Below are 26428 nucleotides of genomic sequence, written 5' to 3'. Positions count from 1 at the left end.
TATTCATTTTAGGCTTTATTGACAAACTCACAGAGCAGAACTGGAATACATTTGAAAAAAATAAGATACAAAATATTTCCTTGTGATACGAAGATAAAAAAAAGAATACAGTTTGTGTATAAAACAACTCTATATAAACCAACTGATATTCTTCAGGGGATCATGTTGTTACTCCAAAAATGTAAGAATTGTGTAAGCTGCTCAGCAACTCCACCCAGGTATGCTAAAAGTGAATGTGCGAGTTCCAGCAATGGAGCTGAAAGACCAGTCACAATGATATAGCAGAAAAACTAAAACTAAAATGTACATTTTGGCAAATATCAATGTCACTGCTGCATAATTAAAGCGATGGTGTACCAATTTAATCAAAACACCAAGTGTCCACTTTCCCAATAAAGTGTTAGATTTTACTGTCTCAAAGATGAAAGTTTCCAGCTAACTCTTTCAAATACAAATGTGTTTAGAATGCTCTTCTCTGAAAATAAGGAACTAAAATAAAGGCAACTGAATCCCAACTGAGATTACTTTTCAGACTTCAAATGTTAAAAAAGGCAATCTATCGTTGCAGGGATATTACTTTAGTCTTCAAGTCAATGTTTTGGATGTATTTTTATTTAAAAGAACATAAATACAAAATTTTATGACATTTTGTGAGTATCTGGGTAAATAGCATGAAAATGCTTTCTAGTACAACAATGATCATTATACTTTCTCTGGAGTTTATGCCTTTAGACTGAAATCAGACCTGCTCTGCTCAGACATTGGGTACCTTGGCAGAAAGCAAGCAGCTTTATTACGCTGAAAACCAAACCTACAGACAGTACAGAGCTCTGGATTTATCTTTGAATCAGCTACACATCAGATCAGAAAATTCCAGACATTTAATGTATTTTCACTTTTAAAACAATCTGTAAGGCAGATTACAGTAGCTACTCAGCTACACCCTGAGTGGCTACTGCTTCCGTCGTTATCATAATGCTAAATATTGTCCAGCGAATTTTGGTTAAAGTTACAACTTTGCCACTGTCCAAGGTACACAGAGACACCCAAACACACACAAGACCTCTCTGGATAGGATGAACCCTGGTGAGGTAAAAAATTAAGGTCGCCGTTTTCCAAGCTGTTATTGACTTCTAATGTGTCAGCATTTCATTGGTACTGGAAACGCTTTCTTTTGTTTGTAACTGATTGTGTTAATGAGTTGCTTGATCTGTCAGCTTGTTACAGTGTCCTTGCTATTAACTGAGGTGTTGTTTTACCCAGTGCACAGCTCTGACTGGAGCAACACAAAGTGGTCACAGGGTATTAGTGAGTCACTTCTTAGGACTGCTGTATTGTCCCAGAGGGGAGCCTTGCACATAGGTGAGGATGGCACTCTGTAGATAGCTGGCTCTCTGAGCCTCGTCCTCCTTCATCCTCTGAATCTCCACTTCTTTCAGCCGCAGCTTCTCCAACATGGAAGACTTTTCACTCTCTTTATCAAGGAGAACTTCCCGGTGATTATTTGTTAGAACTACAAAAAACACAAAAATAGGCATTATATTTAACAGATGTATATTACTTTCTTCATCTCCATTTATTGTATAAAAACTGTTTGACATGAAATGAATTAACTTTTTTTCGGTTTTAGCTTAGTTAGAATTACCTAAATGATTTATATTTACTAAATCATTCATTCATGCTACTTATTGGAGAGATCATTCTTTTCTTTCTCCATTGTCAGAACTTTCCATAATGTAAGATTAATATGGAATACAGTTTGTGGAAGCCAAGATGATGATGTCATGCAACCTAAGAAATTTAGAATTTGTTTAGTGACTTGGAGGCCAATGAGCAGTGGTAAGGAAAAGCCTTTAAAAAGTATCACGTGGAGCAAAAAAGGGAGACCTCTCTACTCCTGGTGTAAGGGGGTTAAAAAGCCAAGAAAGGCAGCACCTGTGGTACAGGAGAATGGCAGCAGCCACAAAAAGTGGATCCAGTCATGGCTGGGTGGAAGGCCTACAACTAGGGGAAGGCAGAGTCTAGCACTCTGTCCGTGGAGTAAGTATTCAGAGACGCCCGAACCATTTCTCAGCTGCCACTCCATGTGTACAGGTGCTCTACTGTTCTTTTCAGGAGACACCTGCTGAAGGACTGATGCCAGAGAGGAGGTGATCAAGAGACCTGGAAATGTCTTCTGAATATTTGCTGCCTGCACTGGACCTTTAGCTTAGACTTTTCTGGTTCCCATTGAGTCGACTAACTTGGTACAATACAAAGTATAGGATACAACATCCCCGCATGTCCTGACTGAAGATACCTATAATCACGTCTTTAGGCAAATTATGTGTGATGACAGGTGGATGGCCCCACCTTCCCTTAAATTCACCTTTCAACACAGTCATTATTTAGTTCTTACACTCTTCACCTCGTTGAGTATACCATAAAAAAAGGAGAGAATACCATTTCCAAAATGTGGGCTATCTGGCTCCTCTCTTTTACAAAGTGAGCTTAATTGCTTTTGTTGGCGTTAGCCACTAATGCCCGTGTAGCTTTAGTTCTGTTCTTCTTGCCTTTTCCTATTTTTAGCAATGTGGTTTGGGATTATCAACAAGCAAAAAATAGCGAAGCAAATGTCTTCCGTTTGCCTTGTTCTTCAGGAATGCAGTTTCTCCCTTCATGCACAACCCATGTCCCATCTGCCTCAGGACTGTCCACACCAGAAGAGTGTTGACAGACCTGAATGCTTGTGCGTTTTGCTGCTAGATTTGGCTCTCAACACTTGAACGGCGGGTCAAGTTTGCAATGAAAGTGCTGGGAAAGGCTGCTGTGACACAGCAAGAGCACTTGCTCTCCGAGTCGAGGAATCCAGCTTCATCTGATTAATCTGAGCCGTCTAAGCAATACAGGTTTTCTGCATCCCAGTTGGAAAAAAAACTAACTGCACCATATCCTCCACACAACACGCTGTGCAGAGCTCTCACTGAGGAGAGGGATGGCCTGGACGTTGGTAGGGCCATCAACGTCCAGTGTTGCCATCTATGGCAGACACTTTCTGATGTCCCAGATAGTGACAGGACCACTTTCTTGGACAAAAGGTGTCCTTGGCCTCTCAACTCCACGCTGGCGTAGAGTCTGGTTGTGTTAAATGTTGCTCAGGGAACCACAAAGAATGTTAAAATGTTTCTGTAACTTAGGGCTGGACGATAATTCAATAATATAATTCGATCGATAGACGTGTGGCGCGATAGGAAAAAATAGGGTCGATAAAAGTTCCATAAAAAACAGTTTTCCTTCCTTCCTTTCAGCCTATCATATTAGTTGATGCTACAGTCACTACTTCCTCTCAACCAATCGTAATCGCGGACCCAGGCACCGTCACAAAGCGCCGCCCTCTCAAACCACAACACAGAGCACGTGAAGATGTCGCAGCAAGTAGCGGCGGAGGAAATTGTCCCAAAGCGGGGTTTTACTAGTTCGCCAGTCTGGCAGAAATAAATCACAGTGATTTGTAAAACTTGCAAGAAACCGGTAAAAACAAAGTCTGGTAACGCAACCAACTTGTTTCATCACGTAAGCCGCTCACACCCGCAGCAGTGCGAGCTGTGCAGCCCCGCGCGACTCTGCGTCATCTTCTGGAAGTTCTTCCAAAACAAAGCAGGTATAGCAGCTAAACTGGGCTCCCTTTTTTGTGATAAAATGAAAAAGCGTCCAAGCGACATAAGGACATAACGCATGCAGTAACATGCTTCATAGTGATTGATATGCTGCTGTTGTCTGCAGTTGAAAAACCTGGCTTCAAACAACTACTCGCCACTCTTGATCCACGATATAAAGTTTCAGGACGCAAGTTTTTCTCTAACAGCGCTCCCTAAATTGACCACCGAGTGCCTGGAATCAGTGCAAAATGAGCTGCAATCTGTGTTTTCCCACGCCACAACCTCAGACCTCAGCACCTACCTAAATAGTCTATTTTATTTATTTATTTGGTATATTTATTTTGGCCATTTTACTGGTCACTTTAGTTTATTCTTAGTCAGTATTTAATAACATAACTCAGGTCTCTTAAGTTATTTTTCTTTAAAAAAAATTCTGTTATGGTTAAAAAAGTTGGTTAAATAAAGATTTAATTGGAATTATGTGTTTGTGTTTTTTATTAAAATTAAATCATTTAGCGGTATCATAAAATGTTCAGTCAGAGCTGCACATAAAATATGGGTTTAAATATTTTCAATAATTATCGATATCGATCAATATACATTTTTATTTATCTATAAGCTTTTTTTCTATATCGTCCAGCCCTACTGTAACTGTACTTGATGTTTCTATGGAGTGCAATATCACTCCAAAAAATCAAAACACTGTGTGCCACAGAGTGCATGACAGTCAAATGGGGCTGTCCCTCTCCGCTCCTGTAGAGGGCAGCACTAATTTACTAATGGTGTGGCATGTTAGCTGTCTGGCAGGACACTTCCCTCTTATGTGTGAATGCGGCACCTCCCCACGCATGAAGATGGGGTCATCCATCTTGCATCACGTCATTTGCCTAAAGGTGTGATTATAGGTGTGCTTAGTCAGGTCATGCCGGGGTGTGATACCCCAAACTTTGTGTGGTGTAACAGTAGTTAGATAACATAAGTTTTTTTTTAAAAGGACCTTCAGTAACAACACTGTTATTTGTGCATATATAATCCGTCCGTCCGTCCGTTTTCTTCCGCTTATCCGGGGTCGGGTCGCGGGGGCAGCAGCTTCAGTAGGGAGGCCCACACGTCCCTCTCCTCAGCCACTTGGGCCAGCTCCTCTGGGGGAATCCATAGGCGTTCCCAGGCCAGCAGAGAGACATAGTCCCTCCAGCGTGTCCTGGGTCTTCCCCTGGGCCTCCTCCCGGTGGGACGTGCCCGGAACACCTCACTAGGGAGGCGTCCAGGAGGCATCCTAACCAGATGCCCGAGCCACCTCAACTGGCTCCTCTCGACGTGGAGGAGCAGCGGCTCTACTCTGAGTCCTCCCCGGATGACTGAGCTCCTCACCCTATCTCTAAGGGAGAGCCCAGACACACTATGGAGAAAACTCATTTCGGATCGGTACAGCGCTGCTTCACAGCAGACGCTGCACCAATCCGCCTGTCGATCTCCCGCTCTATCTTCCCCTCATTCGTGAACAAGACCCCAAGATACTTGAACTCCTCCACTAGGGGCAGGACATCCTCCCCACCCGGAAGAGGCACTCTACCCTTTTCCGGTTAGAAAATTATTGACACCCCTGGCAGATTTAAGATTATTTTATTCAACCAGAAAGTTTGTCTCTGATAGAAAATTAGACAGGCATCTCTCAAAAGATAATAAACAGTATGGGATTATTTTTAGCAGTGCTTATATTTGCATTTTCATAAAAAAAAGCCCTTTCCATGTTTCCTTTGCTATTTTGATCTTTAGCGATGAGCTCCAAGCCTTTGAGATTAGAAAGTCTCATTACATACACCCACATCTTTAGCTCCCTCCATAGATTCTCTTCGGATTCATGTCAGGACTCTAGACAGGCCACTCCAAAATATTAATGTTACTTGCAGAAACATGTTTCCCAAATAAAAATATTAATTTAAACCTAAATTTACCATGAATATGAATCATTTTGAGCAAACTGTATGTTCAGAATAGTTCAGTTTCTTGAGGTTCCAAAACACAATACAAGAGGAATAAAGCAACTGTAGATGTAGCACAACATAAAAAATATGGACAACGTACCTTTTAGCTCTCTCTCCAAAGCACTGATTTTTGCTTTAAGTCCCTCTTGTGCCGTCCTCTCTGCTTCTAACTGTCCAATCTGCTCCTGCAACTCCACTCTTACACGGCTCACCTCAGCCACCTTCTCCTGGTCTTTGCCAGACAGGTCCTGTAATAACATGCCATGTATAAAGGATCTATACCAAAAAGCTATCAACAAACACACATGCATTTAAAGATTATCAACAACCACTTGATACATGTGGATCAACTATCTATATCGATGTTATTTCAATCTGTGATAAAAGTAGCATTGGTGGTATGTATCCTCCTGTCAGTGGGACTCTTGGAGAAAAAGAGCTGTGATGTAGGGCTAACAAACATTAAAACCCCATTTAAAGAGTTTATTAAAGAAAACTGTCATGGTGTTTGTTATTAAGACCCTTGTACAAGCAGCAACTCCGGACAAAGCAGCCATTTTGGTTTACAATTTGGAATATTTTTTTTCACAACTACACATTCTGATTAACAAGCACAAAATATATATAAATGGAATTTATGCCCATAGTAGAGGTGACACCTCTACCCCTGTTAGAATTTTTCACTTCTAACTTTTTCTTTGGCCATCATGCAGGTAAGTAGTGGAATTAACAGCATATAACTGTCTTTCATTTCTATGAGGGTAGTTTCTGGCAGCTAAAGTGTGTAAACAGAATCTGAATACCAACCTTGTAGTGCTTTAAAAGTGGTTGCAATGAGAAATGTAGTCTCAATCGACTACTTTTAAGTCAACATTTCAGACTCATCTTGCAGTTTAACAATAAGAGCATTATTATTTATGAATGAGAACATATTTTGGAAATTCAAATACAAACGTATAGAGTATTTATGTGAACAAAAAGAACAGAGGAGAATTTAACAAATGTCAGTTAGCTCATGTTTGAGTTGTGAACTTCGTTCGGAGTAGTGGTGTGGTGAACTTGCAGTTCTAAAAGTAGAATGTTAGGCAGATCTTTTAGTTACCAGGGTCCCCTCCTGTGGAACGAACTAATTTTAGTCCATTAGCCAGACACCCTTTCTACTTTTAAGACTAGGCTTAAAACTTTCCTTTTTGATAAAGCTTACAGTTAGAGTGAGGCCATGGGCCAGAATCTGTCCGATGACTTTTCGTATGAACTGTCAGGGGGCAACTTTCTTCCACTTGCATAAGTTGCTACACATAGCAGTGATCTCAAAACACCAATGTTCCCACATTTTCACTTGCACATTAATAAGTTATAGGTGAAAAAAATCTAAACTATGGCGCTCCGGTCCAAGAGGTCACGTGATTCGTTTTTTGCTGCTCAGCCAATCAGATCGCTGTATTGTCAGCTGAGCGCGTTCAACCATGTCATCTTGGCTACACCCGTAAGGTGTTGTAAACATTTGTTTCCAGACGAAAAAAGTCAAATAATAGCATTTTGTGGCGCCAGTTGGAAAAGATCTTTATGACAAGGAGAAAGAAATAGCCCAGACCATCCATCATTCATTTTCTAACACGCTTTATTGCTGCTGGGTTCGAGAGGGGTGCTGGTGTCTATCTCCAGCTGTCAATGGGCGAGAGGCGGAGTATAACCTGGACAGGTCGCCAGTCCATCGCAGGGCAGAAATAGCCCAGACTTTTGCCCAATTTACTGTGATATCACCAAGCATTTAGCTAAGATTCCGACATTTCTGAGGGTACATATGTCTGTTTTACTTTGGGGACATACAGGACATAAAAAATTGTTAAGTTCCTCCCCTGGTACCAGGATTGGTGCGACTATGCTAGAGGTTCGGTTGAAGTAACTGTATAGATGATTGATCTTCAGACATGTGTCAAACAAAAGTGGTGAAAGATGATATTTTTATCGAACATGCTATACTAACTGCAGTTAAAATGAGAACATTTGCAGTTAAGATGAGAACAGACCAGTGAAATTGCTGTGAAGAGGCTCTCTTCCTCTTTATCCACTGCAATCTCTAGCTCCTCTCTTCCCTCTGATCCCACCATCACTGATGTGGTCAATTTTTACAACCACACTCTCTCCTCCTGCCTTAATTAGTTAGCCCCTCTTAAAACAGCTACAGTATATTTTTCCACCTCAGCCCCATGGTATACCCCTGAACTCCACAAACTCAAAAAGAATGGCAGAAAACTTGAGCGTCTCTATAAAAAAACTGGTCTCACTGTCCATGCCCAAGTTTATAAATATTTCGTCAACACGCTCAAAATTCGACTCGGACTTTATCCATTCTAATTCCTCAAACCCCCTCACTCTATTTTCTACATTTACAAAACTCACCAAACCACAAGATAACATTACTTCCACATTCACAATAGAAAAGTGCAATGACTTCCTGACATCTTTTCATACAAAAATCCCAACCAGTCACAGCTTGTTGACATCCACCTCCTCCACTTCTCCACTGGTACCTACAGTTTCCCCCCTTACATCCCTCAGCTTCACTTCTTTATCTCCCCTGTCCCTCTCAGACACCACCAAACGTCTCATAAACATGAAATTCTCATAATGTCGTCTTGACCCCATTCCGTCTCCCCTCCTTAAAACCAGTACAAGCTTCTTCATAATATAATATGGCCCCTCCATATCTGACTGACCTCCTGAAACCCCACCGCCCCTCCTGCTCCCTCCGTTCTGCAGACACCAACCTCCTCACACCCATGACCCGCACCAAACACCGGACCTTAGGGAACCGAGCCTTCGCTGATGCTGGACCTACCCTCTGGAACTCACTGCCACAAACCATCAGGAACTCAGACTCACTACAGAACATTAAATCACATCTCAAAACCCACTTATATAAACTTGCTTCTCTGCAGTATGATTATTTGTATTTTTCTGTTTTTAAATTTTTTTGTAAAGCCTCTTTGAGTGTCCAAAAAAGTACTTTATAATCTATTATTATTATTATTATTATTATTAATAAACCATATTTTAGTCACTCCTTCCCTAGCCAATGTGTCACCCCCCCCTCCCCACATTTCAAATGCTTCTGAGACCACTGAGTCTGTCTGTATGATTGAATTGAATTTTTTTTGGTAAAGTGGCTTGAAATGATTCCTATTATCATAAATAAACGGATCAAATTAAATTGAACTATGAACATGAATGAATACCTTTTAAGCAAGCTGATTTAAGAATTCAGAACTAGTTTTTGGGAATATAAACTGGCACCACAACACATCGACAGAACGGCTGAATAACAAGCAGTTGCTGGGTGCTGACCTGCTGAAGCTCCTCTATCCGGCGTCGCAAGCCATCCATTTCGATGCTCTGATGGCTGTTCTTTGCCTGCAGCTCAGAGATGGTCTGTTTCTGCTGGGAGCAGTGGAGCTGCATCTCCTGCATGGACGAACGCAAAGAGCGGAGCTTCTCCTCCAGGGATGAAACACGCTCCTGCTGCTCATATGAAAAAATGGAGATGTTTGGAGCGTAGGAAGAGAACAAAGACTTATCCTCATGTTCAGACGTTTTAACCTACCTCCTCCAAGCGCATTTGAGCTCGTACTTTTCCCAGTTCCTCCTCTGCATGGGCCCGCTCTGTCACACATGCTGCTTTAGTTCTACACAGCTCCTACAGCAAAGAGACATAATCTGTGTAAACCCACATGGGCTATTTCACGGATTGGGTTGTTATTTTACATTGTAAAAAAGGCATGCAGATAAAAAAAAAAAAGTTTAAATGAGTTGATGTCAAATATTGTCAAGCTGGTGAGCAGATTTTGATCTCCTGCTACTTGACAGTAAGATTAGAAGAGCAAGCAGGAATCCTGACCTCTTCCAGTTGGATCCTCTGTGTCTCCAGTTTGAAGATACGTTCCTGCAGTACTTTCTCACTTTCTTCTAGATTCCGACTGATGTGCTCCACCTACATGAAAATGTAGTTGTACCAGATTAAAAAGTTCTTATCGACATTTTAAGAGATCCAACCAAGCGTAATTTGACCATATTGGATGAGCCACATAATCCTTCAGATGTTTAAGCATCATGTTAATGTCCTGGGTGGCACCAATATAAGAGTAATATATAAACCACTTTTAAACATGTAACCAATCTACAGTCATGTCAAGAATAAAAAGAACAATAGTAACTATTCTACACAAGAAGGTGCCCTGTACTGAGGTGGAAGGTAGCCGGATCAGCTCTTGGATCAGATCTTCTCAGATCTTCAAAGCTATCACCACACTTCCTTTACCAGATAAACTCTGAATTACATGTTATCAATAGGTTCAGCTGTGACTAAATGTAGGTTTTGTTTTGTGTAATTCTGGTGATGATGGGGTTTAGGGTGAATGCTGACAAGATGACAGAGCACCTCTTTATGGCGAAGACTTTCCATGTCCTCCAGGGCTTGCTTGGACCTTCGCTTTTCTGATTCTAGACGATCTGCCAAACACAGAGAGGATATCAGCTGGGTATTTCTCTGAGAAAAAAATGGCCTCTATGAGCTGTTACAGTCTTGAAAGTTAGTGGTACCTTCTGCCTTTGTTAGTCGCATCTTGAGCTCTGTTGTGCTGTTGGCGAGCTCCTGCTTCAGCTCAAAGATCTGCTGCTGCTGAGCCTTAGACCTGCATTCCAGCTCATCCACCTAACAGACATATATTACTAACGCGATCGCATGCGCTATGGCAACTAAGTATTTACTCTGCTGCCGGTTTTCTAAGTATGCACACTAACAAACAAAGCACAACCTGTACATTTGATGGTAGTTTCCTTTTAAGAGACAGAATTTTAAGGAAATGTTAGGAAGAATAAAGAACATAAAAGTAAAAAATTGGTTGGTTCTTGGTAGACTCCTCCGTGAGCTATCTTTAGTGTTCTCATCTTAGGTTTCCTATAAATGACCCCATTCAGGGCCAGTTAGCCCCATAATGTTTCCACCTTTAAGCTTTAGAGTGGTGATATATTAAAGAATTATTTTTGCTCTTTAACAATGTATTATGGGAAAACCTGCTTAGTTATATAACTTGTTTCACTTATATTACTTGTTTTTGAGTTACAATGTGTTGTGGGAAAGACTGATTCTGTATTCCTTATTTTTTACTCATATTTGCTGTATTCTGAGTGCACTCATATTATTTTGCTTCGCACACTGCTGAGATGCTGAGAACGGTTTCTGTTTTGGAAACATGCTTTGGGAAGCATTGCCACTCTCGCTCCACATCTGACTCTTTGTTTACAAGTATATTAAGAGGAGACTGCCCTCAGCCCGGTGAGTCTGCTGTGAGTTCATGTGGATACCGGCATCATGAACGCTGATCTTAACCTAGGACTGAGGGCTCCCAGTTCGTGTCAACAGTAAGGGCTGATTCTGAGAATCTGTTGAGCGTCACGCCTGTTTGAAAGCTTGTTGCTTTAATGCTTGCTACTTTGCGTGTGTGAAGAGCTTGTTGTTTTGATGTGCTGTATTCTGTAATGCACAATAAATGTGTGCATTATTATTATTCCAACAAAACAGTGTTTGTCCTTATTTGTGTACGTTGTCGATCTCTCCCGATCTTGAAATAAACATTTCATAGTGAGGATGGTCAGAAACAAACTGTGGATTCAACTTTCTCATAATCACTCTGACCAGTTGAGCTAAGACTTTGTACGGAGTTCCAGAGACTGAGAGACGGATGGTAATTTTATGGCTGCAACAGCTGTCAAGCTTCTACCTGATGGACCAGAGGGCATTTCACTAATAAAATGTTATGGTCAGGAGTATCTGTACATGATAATCTGGTTTATTTATGAGCATTATGGGAACATAACTACTCTGTGACAGCCAGAACTGTGGTTCTGTTGAAAGAGACCAAACACTTGTTGCACTCAATGACACAATGACACAAACGGATTTAAAACTTTTATGTAAGGACATTTTTCCTGAATTTGTTTTAGATTTTTTGACTGTCTAAAAATTAAACCACCATAAATTTACAGAATGTTCTTTTGTTTGCAAGCACAAAAACTTAGGAAATCAGCAAGGAACCAAATACTTATTTCCCCACTGTGTGAAACAGATCTTATAATGCAACTGGTGTACAAAGTTAAAGTCACATGACACTTGACAAGCAGGGAGCATACTTTATTCCTGAGTTGGCCGTTGGTTTCCATCAGGTTTTGGATCTCTCTGTGGAGCTTTCCTTCTCTGAGTGAATTTTCCTTGATGTAAAGAAGAGAAAAAGTGATAGAAGATCATGGCAAGTCTAAGACTTTTACAACGTCCTGTTTAGCCTGAGACAATAAGTACATACATATATGGTGAAAAAAAAACCCTAAACATGCATTCAGAACAGCAACAGATTGGTTAGATATTCATATGTTAGAATGACCTAGTCAAAGCACAGACCTAAATCCAACTGAGACTTATTTGGAGTTCTGTTACTTCAACCTGGAAAGAAGATCCTGTGGACAATCTAGCATTATTTGTCCTGTTTTGTTTACTATTTCCAATTTGACTGAGCTTGAGCTATTTTAGACAAAGTCTGAGCAAAAACCTAGATGTAAAAAAGCTGGTAGGGACACATTTCAAAACACACTTCATACATATTTTAGTGGTAATTACAGGGAAAGGTGGTTTTACAATTTTTTTTTACTTAAGAGGGGCAGAGGCATGCTTTGCTTTTAAGATTTTTATTTGCTAAATTAATTTCTACAGCATAGACAAAAGTTAGTCATAATGTGAAAAATCTGGCAAAGTTCAAGGAGCATAAATGAATATGCACGGCCCTTTAAACAGACACACTGCGCTCAGCACATCGTCTATTGCTCTATCATGCAGCAGCAGGTAAAGCTCTGCTTTAAGGCACTACTGTGAAATAATTAGAAAAAAGCTCTAGTTTTTTCCCAAGTCAATGTTTTAACGTACCTCTTCCTTCTTCTTTCTCAGCCTGCTCTGTTCTTCCTTCTGTTCTTCATTCTCAGCCTTCATTCTAGACAGTAGCTCTCCCATACTTTGGCTTTTCTGCTCTGAGAGGGCCAGGGCTGCTTCTGTCATCTGCAACCTACGTTATTCCAACAGAACCACTGTCAACACTGCACCGTCTCAATCAACCTGTTATTAGCACTGTAAAACACACGTAATCAGTTCAGTCAATCAAATGCAGCTTCTTCACTGTCAGTGTAAAAAGCTTCTTCTCACCATCCATCATAGGCAACTAAATATCTTTGGAGTCTGCACAACATTGATGTCAATATCTAAAAAAAAGCTGCGAGCTCCGCAAAGATAGCTGAGAAAAACGTCTGTGTATCCCATTGATGACTTTGATTGTTAACTTTACTTAAGCAATAAGTGTGTGTCAGTGTGCACATGACACACACAAACACCTCATCATAACTGTTATACATGGTGGTGGGGAGGAGATGATTTCTACTCGGATTTCTATGTGAATTGGCTAATTGGGAACTCAATATTACCTTCAGTCAAGGTAAACCTTTATCTATCAGGACTAAATCAAAATAATCTGAAAAAAATCCAAATTCAACCTTAAGTGTAGAAAACACACACTACATAGACCATCCATCCATCCATCCATCCATCCATCCATCCATCCATCCATCCATCCATCCATCCATCCATCCATCCATCCATCCATCCATCCCTTGTGGGGTCGGGAGGGGTGCTGGTGCCTATCTCTATGGGCGAGAGGCGGGGTACACCCTGGACAGGTCGCCAGTCTATCGCAGGGCAACACAGAGACAAACAGGACAAACAACCATTCTCACACACACTTACACCTAAGGAGAATTTAGAGAGGCCAATAAACCTAACAGTCATGTTTTTGGACTGTGGGAGGAAGCCGGAGTACCCAGAGAGAATGCACAGGGACAACATGCAAACTCCATGCAGAAAGCAAGGGTAGGACTCAAACCCTTGCCCTGTGTGCGCCACTGTGCAGCGCCCACACAGACTAGCTCATGCTTATTTATAAAAAGAAAAGGGGACATAGAAATAGAAAAAGAAATATATGTGTGATAAAACCAAAAAACAGCCATGCTGGTTTCCCAGGATTTAAATGGGAAAGTAGCTGCCAGATGCTGCTAACTGAACAAATCTGGTCAACAGCAAATGTCTCACCTCTATAAAAGCAGTGGTTTGCTAAACTCAAATCTGTGCGTTAATATAATGCCAAGGAGGAATGCCATCAGTGAGGACCCAAGGGAAGCAATTGTTTTTGCCAATCAATCTGGGAGGAGTTAATAGGCCATTCCTAAACAAGCTTAAGACCGTTATTCTACCATGAGAAAAACTATTTAAAAGAGGAAAATGTGTGAATGAAAGGCCCACCAAGTCAACCTCACTATGCAATGCACAAAACATGAGCTCCATCTCAGGCTATACAGGCTTAAGTTAGTATGTTGCAATATTTAAGTTTGTGATTGCATGATTGAAACAACTCTAAAAGAGTACTCCTTATTTGGAATAGTTCCTATAGGACAGCCTCTTGTCGCTGAAAAGAATGTGGCCTGTATAGGTCGCACTTATGGACTTATCGTCCAGCCCTAACCCACCTTGCTGTGTATGTTGAATATAGTAGCCCCTTTCAGTTCAGCCTTTCAATCCATCATCAACACAAGTTCTTACCACCCTGAGATCAACTAAAAGGTCTGATGGAAGCCCAATTTGATCTACCAAAAGCCCCGTTTCCACCAACTTGGTTTGGCGTGTTCTACTTGGCTCCGCCCACTTTGCGAGCATTTCAGTAACAGGTTTTTTTTTTTCCAGAGCCAGCCTGGGTTTCTCCAGCTCTGCTCAACAGCAGGGTCAAACTGAGCTGACTCGAGTAGAGCTTTGACGTCAACACATTGCTCTTCAGTGATTGGCAGAGAACAAGGAAAAATGAGAAGGTTTTTCTCAGAGGAAGTCAAGGTTAATTGAAGAGTGACAACATTATAATTAAGGACCACCATTACCGGAGTGGGTCAAACCGAAATATAACTTCACTGTTTACAAACCATGAACCACACCTTTAGGATACAACAAAAGAAAAAGGGCTTAAAGGTGCATAGCCACATTATCTGACTTTTTTAGTTATAAATCGTTAGGTCACTCTGGTTGCATACAAAGTTTTTAGAAAGATTATCACGTCCTGCTGGCGTATTAGTTGTTATTTTGTGTTTTATGCTTTTTTTTTTGCTCAATTTGTTAGTAAACAAAGCCTTTCGTGTTTATTTACGATGGTAACTGAAGTACGTACTGCGCATGAACAGCAGGGGTTAAAACAGGGAAGCAGCTAACGGCTATGAGCATCTCCCAGTGAAAGAAGGAAGAATGGTCCAAGATCCAGTGGAAAAAAAAACATAGAAAATATGATTCCAAGAGGGAAAAGCCTGGAATGTTTCTGGGAATACAATGTGATCGTTGGTGTCCACTGAAGCAGACCCTAAACTTGCTGAGGCTCAGATGTGATCACAGAGTTGACTGACTTGAGTAAACGTTCTGATATGAGGCTCTTAAAGTGTTTGTAGATTGGTTTATTAAATTAATAATAGTTGGTCTTCGATCTTACCGAGCTGCTGTTTTACTGTAAGGCATTGCAGAGGGTCAGGCTCTGTCCGGCATTATTTACAATTGATTTATAAATTAAGCAAACCGCCATTATGATAGTTCTAGATGTTGCCACATCTGTTTATATTTGTTAATCGCGCCCAAGAGCAAATTATTTTTTGGCACCATCAAATGATCAAAACACCAACAGGATGGAGGCTTGGTGTATATTACCTTATTTTATCGTGATCAAACGGTTTTTGGTCTTTTTTTAAAAGCATATAAGGTGGCTATATACCTTTAAGTATGGTTCATGGGGTTGGCTCTGATTGGCTGGCCCATTCGGACCGTGTCGGCCCCATCTCCAGGTGGATGGGCTCATGGGTCAACTAGGCTGGCATTGGGGTGGGGGGGCTGGGTCCGGGGCTCCATTTCCCAATTAATAATGTATGCACAAAAGTGCCAGTGATCCCGCCCTGGATTACAAAGCAGGTAATAAATATGAAGTAAATATAGAAAAATAGAATAGAAATCAATTTTATTGTCATTGCACTGTCACAAGTACAAGCAATGAAATGTGGTATCTCTGCTTTTAACCCATCCCCTAGGGGAGCAGTGGGGGAAGTGTTCTGGGGTTAAGGGTCTTGCTCAGGGACCCAGACTGCAGGCACTGGGGATCGAACCGGGTACTTGCATCCTTCTCTGAGTGCAAGCGCGCTGCTCTAACCACTAAGCCAGCACTCCCCCAAATATAAGGTCAAATATAAGGTTTTAAAGTAGTCTATTTTGACTCTGAAATAAATTAATTCCCTGAGTTTGATTTACATACAGCTTCAATCACTTATTCAACTCGTTCACTCTGGGTGCCTCTGATAACTGTCTTTTTGGTACAGTTTGTTTTAGGTAGTGTGGATTCAGGCAATGTATTTAAATTCATAAATAATTTCATAAATGTCATTTGTAGTTCCAAACACATTTAATTACTGTCTTAATCACTTATTTATCTTGGCAAAAGCTTCTTAGATTAAATTAGATGATAACGTCATTACCCCCCACCCCACATCACTACAGTTAAAAAAAAATCTGAGTGGAAGCCCAAGTCTGACATTCTGATATTATACAAAATAAAGATAGAATCAGCACAGTTTGCTGGTGGAAACAGAGCAGACTTATTGGTTCAGCAGATCAGATGCTGGACGTTGTGCCTCGCCCTGTGTGATGATGGAACTGTCCCCAGTAACTACAGACTGCTAAAAAAAGGACCAGCTCCATGCAACCCAGTGAGGATTATAGTCAATGGTTTGATGTTAGTGTTTAAATAGAACTGAACTGGTGAACATTTTTTCCAGGATTCCATGAAGAAAATATTTGAGCTCTGAGTGTTCTGCTCAAAAGAAAGCAAGTCTTGCCCTTGGTCTCAGAAGCTAATCCTGCCCCCTTCAGAAGGAATAACATCTGAGTTTAGCAAGAAAGAAGATGAAAGAATTACTTGGCCGTGAGAGAGTTGATGGCTGACTTCCTCTCATTCAGAGCTTCTTGGAGCTGACCAATCTGAGCAGAGGTTGACCTAACATCAGATGAGGTAAATGTGTCATATTTGCAGAGACAGCAGGTTCATCATGTTCATGCAGTAGTTAACAAATATAAAACTGGCTACATAAACACATTTGATATCTTCCAAGGTTCATCTCATTTAAAGAGAAAATATTAATGTTTAAAGGAGGTTTGGCACATCAGCTTTAAAACTATGGCAACAGCTAGTGATTATACAAAGGAAATGAATTCACCATGTGGAGCGTCCCATCTCCTCCCTCTGCCTGTCTATAGTCTCCATCAGATTGAGGAACTGAAGGACAGTTAGGACAACCAGTCACTAAAATGAATGTACAACACTGCAGTAATTTGGTAAATACTTTATATTTCTGCCTCTGATTAAACTCATTGGATAGAATTCCTGACCAGGATATTACAGTCTTCCAAACTGAGAATAGTTGTGGTATGAGTAGTCTTTCCCAAGCTGTGAGTGGTTGGAAAGCTGGTTTCATCAGTTCACATGTAAACCTGTCCTTTAGCAGGACAATAAACTCCACTTTATCTGGATGCATTCATTGGAGAATATGACTATAGGTTATAGTCATAAAAGACTATAACCTCAAACTGTAAAGAAACTAAAGGTGCTGAGTAACTAATTAAGTGCATGGATAACACAGAGGAAGAGCGTATGTAAGGTTCTTAGCTTTTGTCCAGCTGGGTCTACAATTAACGAAACTGAACATATATCAGCTCACTAAAGTTTGATTTTTAAGGTTACCTGCCGACCCTTTTCCTCCTTCAGGGTTTGGATCTCTCTGCTGAGGACATGGGTCTTGTTGCGGCTTTCTCTTAAGGTGAACTCTCTTTCTGTGTTGTTCCCTGTGGTCTGCTCTAAAAGGGTCCAAAATGTTCACCAAATTAGCCACACGAGTCATGATGAAATCTTTTTTTAATATTTCTTCTAAAACATAAAGGTTTTGTGTGTTTTCTTGATATTTTGATAATTTATCTTTGGTGATGAGCTCCAAGTCTTTGACGTTGTTAGGACTCCTGACCATCACCCTAATCTTTAGCTCCCTATACAAAGATTTTCAATCAGATTCAGGTCAGAACTCTGGCTGGGCAGCTCCAAAAACATTAATACAACTTCCAGTCAGAAGAAACATGTTGGTCATAATATAAGATTATCTTAAACATAATTCTGCCAGAGGTGTGAATAGTTTTGGACTTAACTGTAAAGACCAAGAATGAGACTTCCTATTTCAAAAGTTGTCTCAATACTGAGTGTTTCTGTCATTTCACAATTTTGTGGATCCAAACCAAAGCATTATTCTGGTAAAAATTTAGGTAAAAAGGTAAAATAAGATTTGGACCATCAGGCCTCCTATCACAGAAGACTTGGTAAAGAGATTGACGCATTGTCTGAGTTTTTGATCATATTGTTATATTACTGAGCGAACTGGCTTTAAAATGGTGCTGCTCAGTGATGGAAACAAACTCCTAAACACTATCCTGGTCATTACTGCAGTCTTGATTTATGGCTGATTTGGGTAACACTGCATTTGTAGCATACCAAAAACTAAATAAGCACGCACTTGCAATGCTGAATGTGGCAACATACTTTTATTAATGACATTTATGAATGACGTTTTTGCATCATTTTAGGGGAAACTGAAACACAAATTCAATGACACAGTCCCAGGTGACTTTCAGCACATACATCAGTGGATGTGTGAAAAGACTTACCAAGTGCTTTGAGTATATCACTGGGGATGTTGTTCCCTGCCATCTCAAGCTGAACTATGCTCTTGTTTTTCTGCAGTGCCTCTAGCAGGGACCTCCCACCCAGCAGACCAATATTGTTCCACCTTAGGTCTGGAAAAGTGAGAGTGGAGTATCATTAGTCACATCAATGATAGCATAGAGGTAAAACTACCCTAGCGCAACAAAAAGAAATAAAGCTTTCTTTGAACTCCGGTGACATTTAAAGAATAAGCTGATGTCTGAGCAGACCTAACAACTCTTTCACTCTCCAGGGTTTCTCTCTCCTTGTATGAACTGATCAGAAGTCATGTGCTTCCATCATAAGGCTTGTTGCACTTCACCTAGCTCCTCCAGGGCGCTGTTGTGTCTCAGGGCCAGAGCGAGCTCAGATGCTCCGTGGTGGTTGATCTGATTATTGCGCAGGTCCAGTTGTGTCAACGTCTGGTTGGATGCCAACCCATCACAAAACAGTGAAAAGGATTCTTCCCACACCCCCAGAGCATTCCACTCCAAAACCAGCCTGTAAACATTCACAACATCGTCTCATCATTATCACGTCATCAACGGGTTCTTTACTTCACTCCTGAAACTGCAGCGACTTCATCTCAATCAAAATAATGGAAATCCTATAAATCCCAGTTTTTTCCATAAGGTTCTCTAAAGGACATTATTTGTTTAAACTTCCATTTATATCACTAGCATTATTATAAGCTATAACAAATTAAACCCTTATGTCAGAAAGGCTGCTGTTTTAGTATTAGGTATAGCACTATTTTAAATGCAGTTATAGTAATAGTATTAATAAAATTATTACGGCTCTAAATTCTGCAAATAGCTTTTATTTAAGTTGCATTGGGAGCTCTTAAAATGATGTTCCAAAGAAAACTTAAAAAAAAGTGTCAAATCTGCTCTCACCCTACAGATAGTGATGAATAAGGAATATTAGTCAATTGAAATGTAGTCAGATGTTTTTCTTACAATCTTCTGCATCTACTGCAGAAAGGGAAAATGTTTAAAGATTTCTCTTTCCTGTCAGTCACTGAACTAACATTTAGTTGAATTTAGTTGACTGACAGTGACAGAGGAGAAGAAAACTCTCGTTTGACAAGAAGGAAAACCTCCAGCAGAACCAGGCTCAGTGTGAACGTTCATCTGCCTCGACCAGCTGGGGATAGAGAAGACAGAGCAGAGACACAACAAACACAGAAGCACACATTGATACAGGAATCCTTTCTATGTTATATGGTAATAATGGATGATCTGCCTCCCCTGGATGATGTCACAGCTAACAGAACACAGTCCAGGTGTACCTACTATGAAGAAAAAAAATAACAGAGAACAAAAAGTAAAAAGTTTAAATAACAACAAACAATGCAAATTGGAGAACAGTAGGAGAAAAAAAAGGAAACCCTGGGAACCTGTTTAATAAGGGATTTAAATGACATGTCCTGGTCAAAAAACACACCAAGGTTTTCTACTTTATTACCAGAGGCCAGTTTAATGGCATCCAGATTAAGTGATTGATTAAGAAGTTTATGTTTAAAGACTCTTGTCCAAAGATGGCAACTAAAGCAGATTTAAGTAATGAATTTCTTTCAAATCTATCTAACCCAGCGCAATGTAAAAATATAATGCATGAGAATGTGTCTGGGTCAGTTGGATTTCTGTTTCTCTATTACAACTACCAGTGATTTATGTATTTGCTAAGTAGAAATATTTATCTAAAAACCACAAGTGATCTGATTAGTGATGTTGGGTTGTTATGATTTTGAACGAAGCTCCTCCACCTCAAAAGAATTGACCGTGGCGTAACTACCAGCATATCTCTGCTCACTCTCCATGATTCAATATGGCAAATCAGGCTAGCGGCTGCTTCCCCCATGCTGAACACAACCCCTCCCCTCCCCTCCCCTCCCCTCCCGTTCCCGCGTACGCTTGGCCACATTGATGGAGTTTTTTTAATTTGTCTGGGGGCGGAAATATGCTTCCTCAACGCCTTTTTTTTACTTCATTCTGGACCTGTAACCTTGGCAGTTTTCCCTTTGCAATGACAAGTGGAGGGTTAAGGTGGTTCCTAGACCAGCCCTCCCTCTGGCTACTGTTCCCACCAGTACTTCCTGTCGTAACTGTGACTCTGCCAGTTCTACAGCAGCCTCAGCTCTCCATTTCCAGCCGGTCTTCATGGCTATCCCTGCTCCAGGTAATTTAGGTTCTGCTCACTCATAGTATTGCAGCACCTCCCTTGCACACAAAACCTTGAACTCTTCCTCAATGGTCTTCAAAGACAGTAAACGTTTACAGGAGTTTCCATAGAGGGCGAAGTTGCTCAGGCTCCTCAATAGTCCTACCCATCTCCTTAGGTAGAGGCTAACACTTCCAGAGCTGAGACGGTGGTAACTGGAAACTTGTAAAGGAGCAGTGGCCACAGTTTTTTTTAGCAGAATTTCATTTTGGTACACCCACATCTTGAATTTTTCTAGTAGGCCAGTCAGTGAAAAGAACTTCCCCAAGATCTTGATCGTCTTCTCAGACAGGGTGGGCATAGGTGTTCCCACAATGGAAAAGTGGAATCTGTGGGTTTCTTTGCCCTTCTTCTAGACCAGAGATCTTGATTTTGCCGGCTTGAATGAGATCTATCAGTTTAAGCTATTGTTCTTCTATTATTTCATCTTCTTTCCACTCATTGTTGTCCTTCCCAATTTAAATTTTACGGACATCAGCATCATTAAAAAAAACAAAAAAAAAAACTCCTGCATAGTGGATACTATTACTGCAGTTTAGTCTCCTCCCCTGTTGAACATGCTATTATTGAACATATTGTTAAGAAACTTTTAGACGGTCCCTAGTCAAACACATCTGAATCATATGGCTGAATTACCTCTTCAGCATGAACTTCAGTTCTACAGTGTTCCCTTACGGAGCTAATTATTTGATTACTTCTACAAGTTGCAGGACACCAGCCCTCCAGGCTGGAGCTTGACACCCTGCTCAGGGTGCCCCTCAACAGAGGGACGAGGGACGCAGCAGACATTCTTAATCAAACATTCTCCAACCTGAAGAGGTTGGATTTCTTGTATCATTTAATTTATGTGTATTTTAATTTAAAGATTTCAGTTTATTGACTGTCAGAGCACTTTATGATTTTTTTTCTGTGAAGGATGCTTTCTAAATAAATAAACTCAACTTCACACGGATCTGATCGGCAGCTACACTTGGTGAACATTTTAATGAAAACCACAAGAAAACATCACTAAACATTAAATTTTTTCAATATGACAAAAGATTATTTTTTTATAAAGAAGCAACTTCTGACTTATTTGACAGCCAATCAAACAGAGGGACAAACTCACCTGCGCAGTGTCTTGTTACATCCCAACAGCTTTCCCAGCACTTCAGCTCCTGTAGATCTGAGGTTGTTTCCCTGGAAACAGTTTTCAGAAACTTTAGATAAAACATTTCAAAATGTTTCTGCCTGAGTCTGGTTTTAAATGGGCTTACCTTTAGATCCAGACATTTAACTGATGTGTTGTGAAACAGCCCAGCCAGAAGCATTTTGGTACCTGAAAGCCAAGAAGATGCAGACTGTTACACAGGCATTTATAGTTCAAAGCTGCATAAGATGGATTGATTGCTGCCTTTATGCTACTGCCACCATCTCTGAACATTACATCACAACAGTTCTCACTGTCATCTTGTAGACAATACCTTGCCTTTCACTCTTAAGCTGTTACAGAATATCCACCACACACATTTCTATCTACCCCCTACCTCCATCAGCACTCTCTTCTTCATTGAACTATGTGTTCCTCTGGAGAGCTGACACCAGGTACTTACCTCCTCCTCCTCCTCCTCCAATAGATACTCCTTGCAGTTTAACAGTTTCAACTGCCTCCATCTAATTCACGCAAAAGTATCCTAGCTCACGTCAACAGACATTTTTCCTCTTCTCTCCAGAACATATCGCTGCTTTTCTCTCACCTCCCCCTCAAGCTACCCCAAAGTAAGAATGTACTTTAACAACAAAATTAAGAGAACTGACTATCAGAAACGTCATAAACTGGAACAGCCGAGCAAAGAATTAGAAAAAGAACATTCTCAGATGTCATATGTTGTTTTCTAATGCTCTAACAGCTGTCGTACAGATTAGTGACTGTCAGAAGGGCAGCCAGAGATATGATACCAGTCAAGTATTTTACTGATTAAAATACGTCCTGTCATGAAACAATCACCGAAAAAACAAAGGCAAATGGTTCACATTCATTTGGTGTTTCATTTCCTTGCATTTATAAATGCCACCGTTCATATTTGTCAAGTTAAGATCTGTAAAAAGTCACTGAACTTAGTTACAGTAATGGACTTCTATAGTCCATTGTCCTCCTTTAACCTCAATCTTAATGAAATCGATCCATCTTTAACTTTTTATTATTTAAAAAGCCCATTTAAGAACATTCCTCTTTTTAAAATGGTACTGAGCCCAGCACTATAGCATACATTACAATAAACCGTCATAATAGTAAAAACAGCATGATAAAACACCAAGTCAATAAGATTAATCTGACTCTGAGACCCTGGAATCAGAGTCAAGTCAAAGACTTGATGCAACCTGATGGGTTTCAAACAGAATTTGCTTAGTTTTTTGTTTTGTTTTGTTTTGAACGTGTCCTGTCTGGCAGTGTAGCGTTAAGAATTGCTGTCTTAATGCCAAACAGAGCACCACAGATTTACCTATACAAGTGGGACATTAATGCTTTCATTATAGTGCACCTTTTGATACTGCTGCTTTGATACTTATTGTGGGCTTATTTCAGGTTCAATGGATAAACAGAAAGGCGAAAGAGAAAGAAAGGAAGAAGAAAAGATGAAGGAAAACATTACAAAGGAGAAATGGTGAGAAAATAGATTAGAGGAAAAAGAGTGCAAGATAACATCCTCAGAGTCTGTTTCTACACCTGCAGAGACAGAGATAATGGATGGATGGATGGATGGATGGATAAAGTGACAGCCAACGCTAATGATAGAATTTATCTGTATAGAAGTGAATCTGTAAGCACCTGTGGATGTTTGTGAGAGTGCACTTGTGTACGTAAGGTTTATCCATAAGGAAAATGCTCAATAATGGTTGTGAGGAGCCAAAGTCCCACCCCCTAGAGCATCGAGGCAGACACCAGGGAAACCAGAACCCCAGATGCCTGAAAAGACCCCCAGAGCAAAGAAGCCCAAGAGGGACCAACACAGGAATAGCTGCCTCCCCCATCCCAGAGAAGAACTAAGGAGAGCCCCAGGAGACCCCCAGCAGCCACAGTGCTGAAGCCCCTGGGCAGTGCAGTGACGAGCCCTGGCAACCAGCTAAGCCAGAGCAGATCCAGCCATGGGCCCAGAGACCCAAGGCCCAATGGCACAGCACCTTTCAGCAGGGCACCGACAGAGCGAGGGAGCTCAGGCCCAGCAAAGCAGTCAACACGCACTGAGCACCCAACTCTGGACACCAAGAACCACCAATGCACCAGTGGGTCAAGGCACCAACCACTGGCAGGGAGCCTGACGGTGATTCAAGGCATTGTGAACTGGTGCAACAGTATATAAAGAAAATTAAACTGAACTGAAGTTGCCCCAGATGTGGGACGCATGACTCGGCAGATCTTGCTGGTTCGGCATACACGGTTACAGTGTCCCTGCTCCAACACAGGGGATCCAGCCTCTCAGCATGTCACCAAGTTATGGAGGGGCAAATTAATAAATAATTCATCTGACTCTGGTGTAGGGATGCATGATATATCAGCATTAACATCGGTATCGACCAATGTTTTAATTATTTAGTTTTCAGTCGGTACAAACGTTTACACATCGGTAAATATAATAATTGGACATAACAGCTATATTAATATCGGAAATCGATATCGGCCCAAATTTGTATATCGGTGCATCCCTACTGTGGTGTGTTGGACCAAAGAAACATCTAAAATAAGCAGGACACTGGCTCTGGAGGACTGGAGTGCAACACCCTGTTTTACAACATGATTGAAAAGCTTCCATACCTTCTTCAGTGAGCATGCAGTCACTAAGCGAGACCTCTGTGAAGACAGTATCCTTCTGGAAGGCCCTGCCCAGAATAATGCAGGTATCTGTGGACAGGCTGTGTCCACCCAGGTCCAACCTGGAACTGTGAGCATTCTTGCTCTCCTGGAGTTGAGTCACAACATTCTCCTGGGGCTCCACGCCTCCCTCCTTACACAGCTGGAGGTACATCCATCTGAAATCTTCCATGCTGGAGCACCAGAGTGATTTTTGTCAGAGCCGGCCAAAGCTTTAACTTCTTCCTTCTCCTTCTGCCTTCGAGGAACCGAGCATTAGCTAAAACAAAAGGAGACAGAAATTACTCAATTTTCAGCACTGACATTTTTGGAAAGGAACTGCTCCTTCAACAGCAAACAGGCTTAAATCGAAGGCAACCAGGCTTTCGCTCAGTTTTTCTGAAAACGCTTTGAAACCTATCCAAGCATTTTTGTCAATTCTTGTGGTTCATGGACATGGAGGTCCATCCTCCTTAAAAACAGCAGCGCTCCAACTGCAGGTTACTCAAGTGTGAGCCACCAGAATTGACAAAGACTCCTGGTTAGGTATTGAAAGGTTTTCAGAAAGAACTGAACGACAGTGCAGTGGCCTCTGATTTAAGCCTGTTTGCTGTTGCAATGACCCACAACAGTCTATATGGAGGAGTGGTCAGGAAAAAAAAACATTACTGAATATTAAAAACAAGAAGGAATGTTTGGAGTTTGCCAAAACGGCATGTGGGCGACTCCTCAAATGTATGGTTGGTGGAAGGTGCTCTGGTCAGATGAGACTAAAGCTGAAAAACACTATCTGGCACAAACCCAACACATCCCATCACCCCAAGAACACCATCCCCACTAGTCAAAGCCCAGAACTCAGAATCTGTGATTAGACTTGAAATTCGCTGTTCACAACTGAAAACCATCCAACGTGGAGCTTTGAGGAATAGGCAGAAACGCCAGAGGCCAGATGTGACAAGCTAATAGAGAGACTGATCCAAAGCCTCATCATGAACATCGTTACGTCCCAATAAGCCATCTTCAAAGTTGAAGACATGTTCTGTACAGCAACATCTCAAGCAAACCATTTTAATTTCAGGTTGTGAATTAACAAAACATGACAAATGCCAAGAGGGTGGTGAATACTTTTTGTGTGACACGGTTTACAAATTTTGATTTGTAAAAAATATATACTGCCATTTGCAAGTATATGGTTATAGGCTAAAATGTAACATTTAAAGGTATAACAAACAGCACCCTTGATATTGAAACAAGAAAAGTCCAGCTTTACACATAAAACACCATAAAAAAATATCCTTTCAGAGGCATTAGTATCATCAACAGGAAGGAAACTGAACTGAACAACATGTTAGAGTGTCTATACAGGTTAGATTCACTGTGGGGGCTAAGTGGGACCCAGATAGGAAAGAAACATAAAACCAGTGAGGTTCCCATGTTCAACTATGCGGGTGCTATACATGTGCTAAATTTGTGGAACCATAGGTAAAGTGTAGGATCTTCTCATTTTTCGCAGTAAACAAATCTGAACTCTACCCCGGAAGGTTCTGAATATTTCATCACATTCTATAAAAAAAAAAGCCATCACCACCAGGGTCTTCATTGATGCAGCTCAAGTTTTGAATGTAACTGCTGCAGTCACAATAAACTGACAGCGTTGACACCGTGAAACACGTACAGTGACGTTATCCTGGCAAACACAGCGCTATTCTACAGATTAACAAGAAGAACAATAAAACACGACCAACCTCAGCGGCCAGAAACCCCCTATCTAACAGAAAACTGCTATTTTAGACACAGAAGCTAACAGAAAACAAGCGAACGAGTAACTAGGAAATGAACTCAGAC

At 41.0% G+C, this 26428-nt stretch overlaps 1 protein-coding gene across 1 annotated transcript; it reads right to left on the bottom strand.

The window, feature by feature from the left end:
• Positions 1-26428, bottom strand: lrrc45 (leucine rich repeat containing 45). The gene is made up of 18 exons (XM_012876248.3): positions 26329-26428; positions 24548-24863; positions 22011-22072; positions 21863-21933; positions 18854-19032; positions 18495-18623; positions 17527-17639; positions 17003-17061; positions 16705-16782; positions 12597-12732; positions 11813-11890; positions 10223-10334; positions 10062-10132; positions 9522-9614; positions 9228-9320; positions 8972-9145; positions 5724-5871; positions 1-1513 (listed from the first exon to the last, which is right to left on the bottom strand). The coding sequence occupies exons 2-18, from the start codon at positions 24774-24776 to the stop codon at positions 1314-1316; spliced, it is 2025 nt and encodes a 674-aa protein (XP_012731702.2). The 5' UTR covers positions 24777-24863; positions 26329-26428; the 3' UTR covers positions 1-1313.

The sequence above is a fragment of the Fundulus heteroclitus genome, chromosome 10 (assembly GCF_011125445.2).
Source record: "Fundulus heteroclitus isolate FHET01 chromosome 10, MU-UCD_Fhet_4.1, whole genome shotgun sequence".
In the NCBI taxonomy this organism is placed as follows: domain Eukaryota; kingdom Metazoa; phylum Chordata; class Actinopteri; order Cyprinodontiformes; family Fundulidae; genus Fundulus; species Fundulus heteroclitus.
Note: the sequence above shows the minus strand (reverse complement) of the source record. Positions and strands in the feature narration are given on the sequence as shown.

What these genes read in the sequence shown, in the direction of transcription:
- lrrc45 (XM_012876248.3), bottom strand. Translation starts at nt 24,776, where the DNA reads ATGGAAGATTTCAGATGGATGTACCTCCAGCTGTGTAAGGAGGGAGGC. An exon ending in TTAAATGTCTGGATCTAAAG is followed by an intron (nt 21,934 to 22,010) that starts GTAAGCCCATTT and finishes AACTGTTTCCAG; the next exon opens with GGAAACAACCTCAGATCTAC. An exon ending in GGATAGAGGAGCTTCAGCAG is followed by an intron (nt 5,872 to 8,971) that starts GTCAGCACCCAG and finishes ATGTTATTACAG; the next exon opens with GACCTGTCTGGCAAAGACCA.